Source organism: Nothoprocta perdicaria, unplaced genomic scaffold, assembly GCF_003342845.1.
Source record: "Nothoprocta perdicaria isolate Ctin4 unplaced genomic scaffold, notPer1 scaffold_541, whole genome shotgun sequence".
NCBI lineage: Eukaryota > Metazoa > Chordata > Aves > Tinamiformes > Tinamidae > Nothoprocta > Nothoprocta perdicaria.
The window spans coordinates 25,793-41,823 of record NW_020455801.1 but is presented as its reverse complement, the minus strand read 5'-3'; the positions used below and the strand labels follow the sequence as shown (position 1 = coordinate 41,823).

Genomic DNA, 16,031 nt, shown 5'->3' with positions numbered 1-16,031 from the left:
AAAAGAAAAGAAAAGAAAAGAAAAGAAAAGAAAAGAAAAGAAAAGAAAAGAAAAGAAAAGAAAAGAAAAGAAAAGAAAAGAAAAGAAAAGAAAAGCATTTTAAATGGATTGGGGGAAAAATAAACTGACAATGAACACTTTAAATCTGTTTGTATAATTTTAAAATATTATAAAATCCTATTACACAACTACTTCCCAGGATCTTTAACCTTCTTCCAAAACATAAAGTGGTGGCACTGAAAAAAACATTTTTTTAATGCTTTTCCATTTTGTAGAAGACAAAAGCATTGTGGGAAAGTCATTTTTTAAAGTGTGAATCTGTGGATTGGTCAAAACACATTTTGCTTTCAGACCTTCTTCATCGTGCCAAAGGCTTTTGTATTGCCTGGTTTTTATAGCAATGTCCTGCTGATAAAAGAGTTGTGAAAGTAAAGGGGGAAAAATCGTAAGGAATTCTGGTTTCATGTGGCATATCTAGAAGGTATAAAAAAATGAAACCAAAACAAAAAAAAAAATTGAAAGAGAAAGATCTTGAAATTGATATGCAACTATTTAGGAAGTCTACGTATATCTGAAATGAAGGGTTTCACATCTGCAACCCATTTATTTTCTGCTTGGGAGACTGATATTTCTTGAATGCAAATTTTCACTTTAACTGCCAGTATCTCTGGGTCTAACATTTCTCCAGTGTCTCTTATGAGGAGGCTGAGGTGCCTTCGCTGAACACCTGGAGGGTCAGAACAAGCCCCAGACAAGTGGAGAACTCCCTTTTCTGGAGTGATTTTTTTGCAAGTATAATATCACTTACTGTAATTCCTTAATTCAAAAATGGTTGCTACAGCCAAATTTCTGACAAAAAAAAATGTATTGTATTAAGATATTTTTCGAAAGTGCCACAGGCACAAATGGAGTGAGTTAACTAAATCATTCAGTAGAGCACGACTTAAGAAGAAGAAACCACTGCAGCATTCACTCAGCTTTCCCATTGCTGTGGGAGAGATGGGAACTAGGAAACATAAAGGGCAAGAGTCCAGATGTTTTCAATAGTTTGCTGAGTTGTCTGTCTGGTCAAGGTTGAATTTGGTCCGTTCTGCTAGATTGTCCAAGTTTGATGCAGACAATCACCTTTGGAAAGTGGGGTGGTTTTGGGGGTGTTTTGGGTTTTTTTTTTTTTTTTTTTTTTTCCTTATGGCAGCTCCTCGGAGTCTTCTGGCTGTATGCTGGGTGCTGGGCAAGCAGAGGATGGTCCCTGCTCTGGAGACTCTGTGGGAAAACCAAGATGAGATGAGGTGATGGTACAGGAGGCAAAAGCTGAGCACGGGTCACTGAGAAGTCCTGAATTTGTAGATGTGAATTAGACTCAGGATCCTCCTCTGTATTTGTTTGGTCCTCACCCCGTAGATGATGGGGTTGAGCACGGCGGGCACCAGGATGTAGACATCCCCCATGGCAACATGGACCAGCGGAGCCAGGCCTCTTCCAAACCTATGCACCACGGACAGCCCGATCAGTGGCACGTAGAAGGCCAGGACCACGCCGATGTGGGCAATGCAGGTGCTGAACGCCCTGAGCCTCTCCTTCCATGATGCCAGCTGCAAGACGACCCTGAGGATGAGGGCATAGGAGATGCAGATGAGGAGGGCATCCAGGCCCATGACCAGCAGGATGGCAGTGAGGCCATACACCACGCTGGGAGTGGTGTTGGCGCATGCCAGGTTCATCACATCCTGGTGCAGGCAGAAGGAGTGAGACAGGACTCGGGAGCGGCAGAAAGGAAGGGGCAGGAGGAGCAACGGCAAGGGCAGGAAGAAGAGGACTCCCCTGGCCATGGCCACCAAGCCAATTTTCACTGTCAGGGCATTGGTGAGGATGGCGGAGTGTCTCAGTGGGTGGCAGATGGCCACGTAGCGGTCCACGGCCATGGCCAGGAGGATGGTGGACTCGATGGCCGAGAGAGAGTGGATAAGGAACATCTGGAGGAGGCAGGCACCAAAGCTGATCTCCTTGGTGTTGAACCAGTAGAAGGAGAGGACACGTGGCACCGTGGAGGTGGACAAGGCCAGGTCAATAGCAGCCAGCATGCAGAGGAAGAAGTACATGGGAGCGTGCAGGCTAGGCTCTGTCTTCACAATGAAGAGAACGGCGCAGTTGCCCGCGACGGCCACAATGTAAATGGAGCACAGCGGGATGGCCATCCAGAAGTGGGCAGCCTCCAGCCCGGGGATGCTGGCCAGGATGAAGGAGGAAGAACTGAGGTCGGAGCTGTTAGGGAAGGTCATGGCAAATGGGATGATGCGCAGTCACTCTAGTCCATCCCACTTTCTCCACTGCGAAGGCAAGAGGCAAAACACCATTAAAACCCCTTTCCCATGATGGCAACCTCAAGGGCATTTGCCCATGAGATAAAACAGTGTCTTAAAATTATCATGGCTATGTAGGTTCAAGATATCTCCAGAAAGTTCCTCTCCTACCTGTTTCTTCAATTATGGCTATAGGCAACAACACATATACCCACCAAACTGTGACCTTCAAATCTAATCAGGAAAAGCATTAATTATTTTAAACAGAAAGCATTATAATATCAACCCTTCAAGCGATAAATCCCAGAAAACTACGTTTTTGCATGACTTTTTTTTTTCCTGATCTGCTGCACTGGCCTGGCAGCAATGTGCTCTGTGAAACTGCCTGTATTGCCTCCATGGTTCATTTCTCTCAAATATTTCGTGTACTCGCACGGACAGACACACAGATCTATTTGTCTGAGACATGCATATGTATTAGTTTGGATGTACAGAATAACTGAATATTTTTTCATCTCTACTTTCTGTAAACATATATTGAAATGTATGAAACTGGTGCAGAATGCTTTTTTTTATGGCAAGCTCTACACTTTGTTAATAGAAATCATTTTTAAAGGTATTATGCAATTGCAAAAAAATCTCATTCTACTGCTCTTCTGAGAGTGAAGCCCATTCTTTATAACTCTGGTGGCATATTTTTTTCCTGATTTTCTTTTCCATCTTTAAACTATAACAAGGAAAATTCACATTCTTATAGCCACAGGTTTTCGTTTTTATAAACAGTTTATAGACAGTGCAAATATACTGTTAACATTACATTGCCTAAGAACCATTTTATTGACAAAATTTTCAGCAAACCACTTAGATTAAGATGAAAGCTAAATGAAAAAAAGCACTTTGGGTTTTGCCAGCAATTATCGGAGCCAACTTACCTGCCAACCAGTAAAGTGTAATTGCAGGGTGAATCTCTAGAAAAAAAATCTGCCACCCTAGTCAGTGCTTATGAGAGAATGTGACTAGGAGACACAAACACAAATTGAACTGTGCCTAGATGTTTCAGTTCATCTTTTGCTCTTAGGTGTTGATAAATGCACCATTTTCACATGTGAATAAGTATTTTGGATTGCTAGTGCAATGAAGACCAAATCATGTAAGGAGCTTGCTCTCTGAAGAGATAGAAAATGGATTGTTGTTTTAAAAGTACTAGCCACATATATTATTTTCCTAGTCTTCTCCTTCCATCAGGAAGCCCCAGGAATCAAAATTAAGACATTACCACATGCAGACAACAAAATTGTCTTAGCCAGAGAAGCACTAGCAACAGCCACCAAAGCTGATCATGGTATTAATGTTGATCAACACTGACCAGACTTCTCCAGCTCAGCCAAGATGTGTTGGAGTCTCCAGCTTCTCAGGATGAGTCAGGCAATGGAGTGATCTTCAGCATCTGAATGGTCCTTTCTATTCCTCCTATCGGCAATGTGTCAGTGAGAGGAGTATATATGATGCCTCCTCAAAAGCCCTTTTATCTGCTTCCTTGTTTTTCACCTTCTGGCAATTTCAAGCTTTCTAAAAAGAAACCAGCGCAAAAGGTCCTTCTAACGAGATCTATTTTATAAGCCACCTGGGATCAGCTCTCTGCAGAGGTGAACGTGCACAGCTCCGCCGATTTCCATCATGTGGTATTTGTGTAGACTGTCCCAAGGGGGAATTGCAGGTTGGGACATCTCCTGTGGATTTGGTCTGTTGACTTCTGTTTTCTAAATACATGTCCTACAAGGGCTGTGGGGGCCCTTTTGCATTGTAAGCAGACCAGAAGCATTAGGAAGTAATACTGAGAGTTTAAGGATAATCTCTGCTGTCTGGCACATCCCTAGCCAGAGGAAGGGGCATTTCTCTGGTTGCAAGAGTCCTTGGCAGAAGAGGCCACCTAAGAATGATTTACTGGACTGAGTCACGCTTGCTTTGGTAGTAGGTACTGGATGACCCTGTTCTGCTTGTTTTAGATCTTGCTATGCTGTTTTGGACTTCATCTGCTGCTTCATGTAGAGCTTCTGCTCTAGGAAAGCACGGTTCACAAATCCAGCTCTCTGCATTCAGGTGTGTGACCTCCTCCCCATCCCTCTGATGCTGCATCTTGGACCTTTTCCAACTCTGGGACAGCCTCTCCCAAGGATTTTGAAAGTTCGTATGCTGAGATTTCAAAAGCTGGGCATTTCTGTGGAATAGACTGATAGCCTTAATACAATGTTCAATGCTCTCGATACTTGTCTTCTTCTGTTACTGAAGATTACCAAAATTTTTCATCTAAATATTTTTTTCTCTTAAAATCCTAGCAACATACATCAACCGAGCAACTTTGTGAAAATGTAGTTGTTTTTCCATTTCAGCTCACTAGTAAATCAAATCAAAATACTACCCCAGAGTGAAAAAAGAAGATAAACACTAAAAACATAATAAACTTCTAAAATCAGAACATCTTTTAAATAAAAATTCATCTTAATATGTGGTTTTATCATTTTTTCCCCCTATATTTTAAGGTAGGAAGAAAGACTAGGCATGCAGATGTGGCAAAAGATCTAAAGTGTCTCAAGGATGATTAATGAACCTTCCCCATTTTTGAATGTCCTTCCCAAGAATGTCCCCCCTGTTTGGACTGCATTCGACTATGTGGCAAAGCAAAGGTGGTCTTAGATGCCTCCTGACACAGTGTTCCCAACCATGGGGGCTCCAGCGGACAGGGCAGAGGCAGGGAATATCTCCCACATGTAGGAACACCCTTTGGGAGACAACTCTGGTATTTTCCAGTGGAAGTTTCCTCTGTCTTCCCACTTCTCAAGAAATTTAGGGTGGGAAAAAAAAAAAAAAAAAAAAAAGACATCTTTTTGGATTCTGTTTGGAACAAGTCCAAAGTCAAAGCAAATGACACAGACTAAAAATCCCAATTTCCAGCCATTTTGGGCTGTAACAATGCTCTGTGCCCATGCAACGTCTTTGTTCTGCATGCTGAATTTGCTGACACCAGGACTCGTACGGGAAGAGCCTCTGTACTGTGGCCAGGAGGCAAAGCCTGCAGCTGGGAGCTGCAGGATGCTCATTTTCCCCACCGGAGCGCACAGCAAGAGGTCTAGCACGCAGTGCAATCAGCTCTCAGCAAGCTGCTAACTGCTCCTGGCTGGAGGTCACTGGAGTTAACTGGGTTTAAACAAGGGAACCACTTGTTACAGCAGCCAGGCATGGGCTCAAAATAGGATCCTCATGTAAATCCATTTCATTAGCATTTCATAGGGACGTGCTCATTTAAACTATTTAACTGAGAACTGGAAACTCTACAAGGGCTGTACCAAACCAGACTGGCTAGATTTTCTTCATACTGGCGGGATTTTCTTAATCCCTTCAGACCCTTATGGGACCCTTCAATAATAGTGTTGGAAAGAATGTGCCAGCTTCGAAACCCACCAGAAATTAATCCACCCCAAACCCTAGAGTTAGTGGAAGTGTTGATGCTTTCAATGGGTCTGAGCTCAGGACCTCACAACTTATGAGAACTGACCTTCATCGTGGGTCTAGCATGATCTAGTCTGGGCTTGTAATATTCCAGAGTCAAACCAGAACTTGCTCCAAATGAGGGGAAAAAATCCATGAAGGTCTGCAAGAGCCAGCTAGGAAATACAGCACAGCTCCCTATGGCTTACAATGAACTGCTACTGCAGCAAGACCAATATAGGGGACAGTGGAGTGGGGGAAATCTGCAGGTTTTATGCCTAGGGATCCTGGTGTCCTGGGCCTGATATTTTTTAAGGTAAATAGGCTGAGCTATGCAAGTCAGCTATGCTTTTCCCCACTCATCCTGTGCCTCCTAGGAAATAAATCCATTGGCAAATAAATCCATTGGCAAATACTGTAAGTGACCATGTGGTACAAAAAAATAGCACTCAGGACATCACAGAATAAGAATTAGCTGGTTTAAGTGACTCATTTATCTTGTTTTTCCCTTACACAAACGTTAAGCCACAATTATCTTTTCCATTCCCTGAGGCACCCAAAATTAGCTTTACGAACATATGTTTCTAAAAGATGGTACCTTATGTAGAGTTTCCTAAATATACTTGAGCATTCATTTAGTACCCTCTGTCTATGCACTTTTGGAAGTGGATAGAGAGACAAAAAAAAAAGCTCTGCTGAACTGGCAATGCACATGGACCAACTGCGCTGTATGCATCTCCTCTCTCTGGTCTCCTGGTAGGGAAAAAATTCTCTCTATGTTTCATGCCCAGTTGCCCTAACCACCCGAATGCACATTGACTTGAGGCGTAGGTTCTTTTGGCTCCTGTTGCTTTTCAAAATGTTTATAGCTTTTCAAAATTTTCAAAATTTTCAACGGCAGAGGGTTTGGTGATGTTTTACTAAACTCTTCTTTACTCTGCGCAATGGCCCTCTGGGATCTTCAGCAAAATAACTAGCACTACCCAAAACAAATGGTGGCTTGGGAATCCTTCCCTTGGGAATCTTCTGTTTTGCCTTTCTATTTCCTTTATGGCTTTGTTCCCTCATTATTCTTTCTCTCTTTGTTCTGGGTATGGTTAGGAATAGAGAAGAACAGAAAAAAAATGCTAGCCATAGCTTAGTCTGAAACTCTCCAAAAGAAATGCTAAGTGCTTAGCAAGCCAACTCTGACATGAAGTTTTGTCCCTACTTATATTGTACCTTCCCAAGTGATTATTGACCATATCTTTATAGTCTGTTCTGGGCTGGCCACACTGTGGCATACAAGCCACAAAAATATGGATCCATCAGTTGGCAGCAAGGAAGCTTCTCATCAATTTTATTCTGTCTGTGGGAGTAAAAAGCCTGGATCTTGATCTTAAACCCATTGTGTGCCTGGCTAAGACCCATCCTACAGCAGAACACTAAGATGCTTGGGGATACTATCCCTTCCCATCCATAAACTGGGCCTAGAAGCCCCTCCTGTCCTCCAAGGAGTGCATTATTGCCTTGTTGATCTCAGAGTATTTTAGTATATGGCCATAGTATCAGTAAGTTTAGTCATTGCTATTTCATCTTGGAAGCAGAGCACTCCTTTATCAAGATCAAGAATGCCAAGCACGCCAGACCCTCAGGCAGCAATGATAGAAAATCTAATAAAATCCTCGGCTCATGTACAACAAATCCTGAAGATTTTGTGCAGCACTAGCCTAATATCCCTTTGTCATAAAACCAGAAAAAAAAAAAAAAAAAAAAAAAAAAAAGCTTTATTGTGTTTTTTGACCTTTTACAATAAATAAACTTTTATTGAGGCTATCGTATTCTAATACAGGCATACATTAAATCCTGTGCAAAGCAATGACTCGAGTGTTAGGTTTGAAAACACGGTAAGGTTCAATGAAATCCACAGGAGGTGCAAAAGTAGCACTGTTGGTGGATAGAGCAATTTAGAAACACAGATGAAGATGAAGACTATGACTATTTTTGCAGAGGTCTAGTGCTAGAGGGCCATTAAAAGGGATCTCATTATCAGGAAATGTTCTGTGCCTCGGCCCTGGACATGAAGCTGGAAATGATCACCCCTGAAGATGGGGTTGTCTCAGATCAGCAACTGATGACTGGGAGATCAGTGACTCCAAGCTCTTGGCCCAAGCTCTGCCTGGACCAGAGAAGGGCAACCAGGATGATTAAGGGAATGGAACATCTCTCGTATGAAGAGAGGCTGAGTGAGCTGGGCCTTTTTTCTCTGGAGAAGAGACGGCTCAGAGGGGATATGATTAATATGTATAAGTTCAGGAAGGGAGAATGCAGGGAGGAAGGGGACAGGCTGTTCTCACTGGTGGCCAGCGATAGGACGAGGGGTAATGGCCACAAACTGAAGCATAAGAAGTTCCGTCTCCAGGTGAGGAGCAACTTCTTTACTGTTAGGGTAACAGAGCAGTGGAACAGGCTGCCCAGGGAGGTTGTGGAGTCTCCTACTCTGGAGGTCTTCAAAACCCGCCTGGATGCCACCCTGTGCCACATGCTCTGGGTGTGCCTGCTTGAGCAGGAAGGTTGGACTAGATGATCTGTAGAGGTCCCTTCCAACCTTAAATATTCTGAAATATTCTGAAATATTCTGAAATATTCTGAAATATTCTGAAATATTCTGAAATATTCTGAAATATTCTGGACGAGCTTGCCAGCTGGGCTAGCTATGCTGTGAGATGAGATGAGGGAATAATGGCACTGTGCTCGGGTGCCTGAGCAAAGTTTAAACACTGTTAGCTGGCTACCGCAGTGTGGATAACATGCATTGTGGAGACTGTTTGATCCACTCCGCCATGTGAAGTGAAAAGAGAAAGTCAGGCAGATCGTGTTCCTGCAATTGTCTCCCTACAGTTGGGTCCTTTCATCTGTATATGCTGCTGGCAGCGATGCCTGGAGTGCTCGCAGTTCCAGATAGATCCAAGTGCCGTGCCAGGACAAAAAAATGGGAGAACACAAGTCTGTGTTGAGCTGAAACTACCAATGGGGTTTGCAGTTCTTTCATCTTAATTAATGTCAATAATCCCAGTGAATGGAATGCCAAGAAACCCATCCACTAGTACTTTCTACCAGAACTGGTAGAGGAAGCCATCAGGTGGGCATACTCTTCTTCCTCAATGCTCTGAGCAAAGCCCCACGGATATGGCTGGATTTTATGCTGTAGATAATGGGGTTGAGAGCAGGAGGAATTATAAGGTAGGTATAGGCCACCAAGGTGTTAACCAAGGGAGGGATGTTCTTTCCAAAGCGATGGATCATGGACAGTCCAATCATCGGGATGAAGAATATTAGGACAGCACAGATATGGGAGACACATGTGTTCAGAGTCTTGAGACACTCGTCCTTGGTTGCAAGGCTGATAGCAGTTTTAATGATCAGGATGTAGGAGAGCACAATGAAGATGAAGTCCATTCCCACCGTTGATAAAAGAATAATCATGCCATAGAAGACATTGACTTTTATATCTGCACATGCTAGGTTCATGATATCAGGATGAAAACAAAAGGAATGAGAAAGCTCAGTCTTTTTGCAATAGGTTAATCTCTTGAGCAAGAAGGGTAGTGGAAGGAGAGAGAGCATACTTCTCAGTATAATTGCCAGCCCTATTTTTATGATAGTGGACTTGGCCAATATGGCTGGGTATCTCAGTGGGTGGGAGACAGCAACAAACCGATCAAATGCCATGGCCAGGAGCACAGAGGATTCACTTAGGGACAGAATGTGGATAAAATACATCTGAGCTAGACAAGCATCAAACCCAATCCTTCGGATATTAAACCAAAAAATGCCCATAGTAGTAGGCAGTGTACATAAAGCCAAGCCCAGGTCAGTGACTGCCAGCATAGAGAGGAGGTAATACATCGGCTCGTGAAGACTTTGGGTCTTCTTGATGATGAAGAGGATCATACCGTTCCCCAAGAGAGCAATAAAATACAGTAGGAAGAAAGGAATGGAGATCCAGTGGTGAAAGGCTTCCAGGCCTGGGATGCCCATCATGAGGAAAGCTGAAGGCTGATAGAAGGAGCCATTGAATTCCCATGTGGTATGTGAGTCATGCTCCATTCCAGCTCAGATTTCTCATGTCCTATACCTAAAAACAAACCAACAACAGAAACTCCAAATAGTTGGACTCTCTACTGAGAATGGATGGGTGATGTAAAGCCCCACATTCCTCCACCTCCCCCACCAACCTGTGCAGATACCTTGGTGCTATTTAGGACATGGATGTAATCACCATGGAGCTGCATATGACCAAATCCTGACTGCCCGTCAAACCACAGAATGAAGGGAAAAAAGTACTATTAAAAGGAAATCTTTAAACTTCCTAGTGAGTACTATTATTTTACAACATTTCCTCAATTCCACAGGCCGACTTGATGTGCTGAGTAAGCAAATGACTTTACTATGGCCATCCTAACCAAGACTAAGCCGCTAAGCAGATGGCTTTCTGTTATCTGCTTAATGTTAATTGCAGACTGAAGGACCTGAGAATGGCGCAAGTTAAACTCTGGCCTCACTATATAGCATCGTAAACAAATGACAAAATATAACAAGGAATTGGGCACTTAAACTGCTGCTCAAATATGTGGCAGAAATGTCTCTACAGAGAAAGCTGAGGCTGATGCCATCACGAGATGGCTGAGTTCAGGATCTGGAGTTAAGCTGGGAACATGAGCAACCACATGGGAATTTCAGGAGAAGGACTTTTGGCTTACCAAGGAGTTGCTCAGTGAGCTAAAATGCAAAGAGCTAGAGTGGCAAAAGGAGCAGAAATAAGACAAGGCAACACCAAGGGGGAGTATAAAAGTGTTGCTCGAGCCCTTAGAGATGAAATAAGACAGGCCAAAGCCCAGCTGCAGCAAGGACAAGTGGGCCTTAGATGTAATCCAATGTGATCCTATAGGAATGCTAGGAGCAGAAGGAAGATCATGGAAAGCACGAGATCCAAATGTGGGCAAGACCCAATACACACAGTAGGTGTCTATCACCTACTGGATGATGATGATCTTTTATCAAGGTGACTCGAGGAGGTCCCTGATTCCTGAGAAAAAGTCTCATCCTTAAGAGAGGCGTATTTCGAGGTCTGCAATCTCTTCCCTTCCCCATCTCATAAGGGTCTGGCTGCCCTTCCAGGCCACCACTGGCAGCTTTCCAACATCTCTGACCTAGTGCAGGACAGGAGGGCAAACAGGAGCCACCAACATGGGTCTAGCAAGGGCCAAACGAGTCTGATGAACCTGTTTTTTCTCCTGTGATTAAACAACTTCCTGCATAGTGGGGCAGGGTAAGCCATGGGTATGCAAAATGAGATAATTAAAGGAAAAAAAAAAGATCTGACATTTCAGACTTAATGAGCTTTCCGTCGGGTACAAAGCAAATAGGTCAGATGCCTGAATTATGATTTAAAGAAACAAGAAAGGTTTACGCAGTTCATTTTGCATAAACACACTTATCCTTTGCGGTATATTTATTGCATTTCTGACATGATTTCCTTCCACTAGCCTCTCAGCGCCTGTGTGAACCTGGTGACAAAGCCCAAAGCTCAGAAGGAACAAATATCTTCCTTCTCCAGGGTCAAAAAGCAGCCTGAATCTGATAGCAACCAGAGAAGAATCCCAAACCTTTTCCCTCCAGGCAGGGATATTTTATCTGAGTCAGGAATCCTTTGCCCACACACATTCCCCAGGGGGTCAATTGCTGAAAAAGCGAAGATCAGCCACAAACTCACAAGCATTCAGTGCAGAGCGGGTCCGTTGTGGTGCTCCTCCTGCAAAGAAAACCCTCACGCCAACCACAGACATCCTGAGACACCAGTAACCCCAACCGCACTGCTTTAAGCCGTAAGAAATGTGATTTATTAACTCTGCTCCCTTCCAAGTTACTCTGGTTCAGCATGCACTCATAGCTGTTGCAAAAAGGGATTGCCTTTTTGCAATCCAAGGCTTGCAATCCAAGCCTTTTATATATCGTTCCCATCTACGGTTCCCAGTTGACCACTGAGGCACAGCAGTTAGACTTTCCTAGCCAAGCCCTGATGGGGAAACAAGGCTGCAGCTGCAGGTGGGCACGGATTTAGAGATTAACAGCAGGAGCTGAGCAGTCGTTGCCGCTGGCCTAAAAAGGCATCCTGCTGCAGAAAGAAAAACAGTCCAATGGCGCTGCCCTCTGTCCGGGGAGTTTCTGTGCTGGATGAGCTACCTAAAATAGCTGGGAGGGTGAGGGGGGGAAAAGGGTGAGACACAAATGCAGATGCCTCTGTGGGATGCGGTTAGAAAACACTGTTCTCCCTCCGTTTCCAGCCCTCAAAATCCAGGTTCTGGTTTCTTTTCTTTCCACCACTTCGATTTTTTCCTGCAATTGCTTTATCAAAGGGCTCCGCTCTGCTCCCAGGGGCCTGAGAGATGGGATGGGGAAGGATGAAACAAAATCATCCTTTTTTTTTTTTTTTTTTGCCCCAAGAGGAGACTGATGTTTCCGCAAGCGCTTTGCCACCAGTTCCAGCGTCCGAGCAAGGGATGAGCCATTTGGCTGAAGAAGAAAGGTCAGAGAAGCAGCTCTGGAGACATAGTTCCTACAAAGCTGGATTTCTGCTGACTTTAAGGGCAAGACTAAGGAGGTGCTGTTCCCCCTGGCTGAGCTGGGCTCAGCCAAACCAAGGATGAGAGGCTGACTCTTCCTTGGCCTTACACATGGGACTGCTCCATGGCACTGCAAAGGCAAAACCTTCCCGTGCAAGGTGCCGTGGTCACTGCACGTGATGTGCAGGGTGCAGAGCCTGAGGCCACCAAGTTTGGATGCTGGCTGAAACTGCAGCTCCCTGTCAGGCGAATCAGACCCAGCTGGTGCCACGGAGCAGTGGGGACCTCCCAAACTCAGGTCAGGACTCAGGTTCTCCACTTGCATCCGTACCCGGACGCAAATCGCAGATGGGTTACGCGGCGAGTGCAATGCATCGGTGATGAAGACCAACCTGCTAGCTACCCAGGGTACTTACCAAGACAAGCAGCCCCGGCCAGGTGCTTTGCAACGTGCGTGCAGCTCGTAGGGCAGTTACAATCCGCAGGAGGAACTTGCATCCGCGTCCCCGTGTCGGGAGGGCAGCGTTTATAACTCACCCTGAAGACTGACCCCGGAGCAGCCGTGCAACCAATCGGGAGCCTCAGCGGAGCCCAAGCTCCCCATGCGTAAACAGCATGAAATGTATGAGTGAAAATAGTATGTGAAGCAAATGATCTTTCCCATTTACGATGCTCTCCCAGCAGGCATTATTTTCTCTCGGTGGTTTATTGGGCGACGTGTTTATAGTTCCCCGTGATTTATGGCTGGCAGCGTTGCAGCACACTAGCAATGCACGTAGGTTTTTATGGTGAGAATGGATCTGTAATGCAAGTAATAATGAATTTTGCATTCATTATTACAAGGGAGGGAGCAACAGAGGTGACATGATGTTAGCCTCCCCTCTGCAAATAGCGATATGCAAAAAGTTTAATTAAAATCATTGTATGTTTCCCAATAAAAGCAAACTAAATATCGCAAAACCAAACACAGACACATTGGCAGATGTCCTCTCAGAGGGCCCAGGATCCTGTTACATTTGGATGTCTCATGATAATTAATTTCTCTTTTCCCCCTCATCTGTGAGGTGGAAATTACTATTAACCCCTATTTCTGGGGCTGCAAGCCAAGACACAGAGCAGCAAGAGGGTACGTCTAGTCTCATACAAGGAGTCTGTAGTAAATGCAGTCATTTGACCTAAGTGATACTAGTAAAACATTAAATTAGACAGTGTTGGGCCATTTCTCCTAATCTGTCTTATTAAATTATCTTTTCTGCTCCTCCATGGTTCTTAAAACTCAAGACCAGGCCTAGGGCTAAATGAGCACACTGTGACTTAGCAGCACGCAGTCTACTCATCCCAGCATATGTTTACCATCCCTACATACAGCACAGGCAAAAAATAATAATATTTTTTTAAAAAGTGAGGAAAAAGAACTCCTGAAGCTAACCTTCTAGAATAAGCGTATTCAAAGGTAGTATCTTCCATAGAGGAGGAAATGAGTATACTAGGACTCTTAAGCCTTAAAAAAGAGACAATAAAAAAATGTCAGCAGAGAGGTCTATAGTATAATGAAAGATGTGGAGAAGATACACAGTTTTTCAATTATTTATGATCTGCACATGCAGCTCTCTTCTCCCTTTATATGAACTAGTGCAGGTGACAACAGCCATGAAAATATCAGGTGGAATATTTAAAACAAATTCAAAGGAACTTGGTAATAAATACTCATAATTAAATTATGGGTCTCATTGGCACTGGAGGTCGTGGGGGACAAAGCTATAACCAGGTTCAAAAAGGTATTGGACAAATTCACAGCTGAGAAGTTCATCGATTTCTACTAAACATGATGGCCAGGATGCAGCCTGTTATTCCGGAAGCCTCTGAAATAAATGCTAGGAGCTGGGAGACATGCCAGGAGAAGGATTAATTGTAATTAATCTTCCTAAATGCCCATTATTGACTGCTGTTCAAGGTAGAATGTCAGGCCAGAAGGACCTTTACTTTCTCTGTCTGAGATGTTCTTATGGGCTTGAAGCAAATAAGCTCTAGCCAGAGAACAGCAGCTTTAGGTTAGAAATTCAAAGTTGCATCACAGCTGGTCACTGCAAGAGCAAAACTCAAGCAGAAGTAGATGGGTCCAGAGCAGCTGAGATGCCAAGTGCAGCAGCAAAGCAGGGATGTAGCCCTGGAGTAGCCTGCAGCGGTGGAAAAGGCTGCTGCAGAAAGTCAGGGGGAAATGGGAATACGGGAATGGGAATCAATGGGAAATGGTTATTCCCATTTCCCCATGACTAGGGGCCCAGTACAAAGTGTCACAGGCTGCAACAGCAGTGAAAAAGACTGAGGTTAGATAAGGGGTAGGCAGATAAAGAATGACATGGGTTGACATGAGCATGGAGTCTACATCACAGAAGGTTTTCTGAACATCCCTCATTAATGGTTTCAGCTGAGTCAAACCTTTCTCAGACAACCTCTCTCCTCCCCAGCCTTATTTTCTATGCTTCTCAAGAAAGGCATGACCAGGAACCTCTCTGAACTCATCAAGTTTGTGCTGCCTTGCTCACTGTCCCACTCATATTCTCACTGCACGCAACGTTCATCGTTCATGTCCCCTGGCACCTTTATTTTTCTTTCTTCAAGACTTCCTGCCATCATTTTACTCTATATATCAGGCAGTTTCCAGCATTTCTTGTTGGGCCTCCTGCAAGAGAAGATTCAAGGCAAACTGTCCTGAGCAATCCTTTGTCTGCGCATGTGGACATGATGATCCAGACTGTAAGGGTGAAGCATCGCCCTTTCTTACCCACCAGGGAGAAAATGTTCCCTTCATTACTTGGTTTTGCTGAACTGATCAACTACCTCTGGCACAAATGCAGTGCATGAGGGTCCTCTCAAGACCAGTGTGCTCCTGTTTGGGCAGTGTCTGGTGTCCATTGGGACCAGAGAGAGGACTGGAGATGAGAAGTGCCATCCAGGAGTATCTAGCAGATCCGTGTCTGAACAGACAAAATTGCTCCGGCTTCCAGCAAGCAGTATAAAACAGCCTATACCAGTTTTGCTTGAATTTCTAGAGACTTTACCACACTCCATAGCAAACCTATTGCATGGTGTGAGATAGGTCCATTTTGCACCAGATGCCTGTGGAATTTTATGACTCCGGATGGTTCATATCTCAAGAATCATCTATATGCCCTGGGCTCCCTGCAACGATGCTGTAACAGTGTTCCCACTAAGCTATTCTTGCTGGTTTACTGCCTAATCCTGTTTCTCAAAGCATAGGTACTGCACGCATCCGGAGAGGGGTGTGAGAATCAGTCCATCTCTTTTCCCATTTAAACAAAGCTGTTTTCCCAGAACTGTGGCTCAGGGGGAGCTCAGACCCTACTTGGCACACATCAATCCCTTTGCTGGAAATGTTTACGATTTGAGCCTAAGCCAGTCCTAATCATATTTACAGTAGAGGCCAGAGTTCAGCGTGTGACTGCTGATAGGAATGTGAGAAGGGATGGTGAGGAAGGAATATTTCAGAATATTTCAGAATATTTAAGGTTGGAAGGGACCTCTASAGATCATCTAGTCCAACCTTCCTGCTCCAGCAGGCACACCTAGAGCATGTGGCACAGGGTGGCATCCAGGCGGGTTTTGAAGACCTCCAGAG

At 44.3% G+C, this 16,031-nt stretch overlaps 2 protein-coding genes across 2 annotated transcripts; both read right to left on the bottom strand.

Moving 5' to 3' along the window:
- Positions 1–1,322: 1,322 nt before the first annotated feature.
- LOC112955196 (olfactory receptor 51E2-like) lies at positions 1,323–2,279 on the bottom strand. Its single transcript, XM_026048472.1, has one exon. The coding sequence runs from the start codon at positions 2,277–2,279 to the stop codon at positions 1,323–1,325; it is 957 nt and encodes a 318-aa protein (XP_025904257.1).
- A 6,624-nt stretch (positions 2,280–8,903) lies between these two features.
- On the bottom strand, positions 8,904–10,225 carry LOC112955187 (olfactory receptor 51G2-like). Its single transcript, XM_026048463.1, has 2 exons — positions 10,203–10,225; positions 8,904–9,843 (listed from the first exon to the last, which is right to left on the bottom strand). Exons 1-2 carry the CDS (start codon positions 10,223–10,225, stop codon positions 8,904–8,906), a joined length of 963 nt encoding a protein of 320 aa, XP_025904248.1.
- Between the last annotated feature and the right edge of the window lie 5,806 nt (positions 10,226–16,031).

Bases quoted from the DNA above. Each gene is read 5' to 3' on its own strand.
- LOC112955196 (XM_026048472.1), bottom strand. From the start codon at position 2,279: ATGACCTTCCCTAACAGCTCCGACCTCAGTTCTTCCTCCTTCATCCTG.
- LOC112955187 (XM_026048463.1), bottom strand. From the start codon at position 10,225: ATGGCCATAGTAAAGTCATTTGC. The intron at 9,844-10,202 runs TTACTCAGCACA...CACATGGGAATT, and splicing joins GCCATAGTAAAGTCATTTGC to CAATGGCTCCTTCTATCAGC.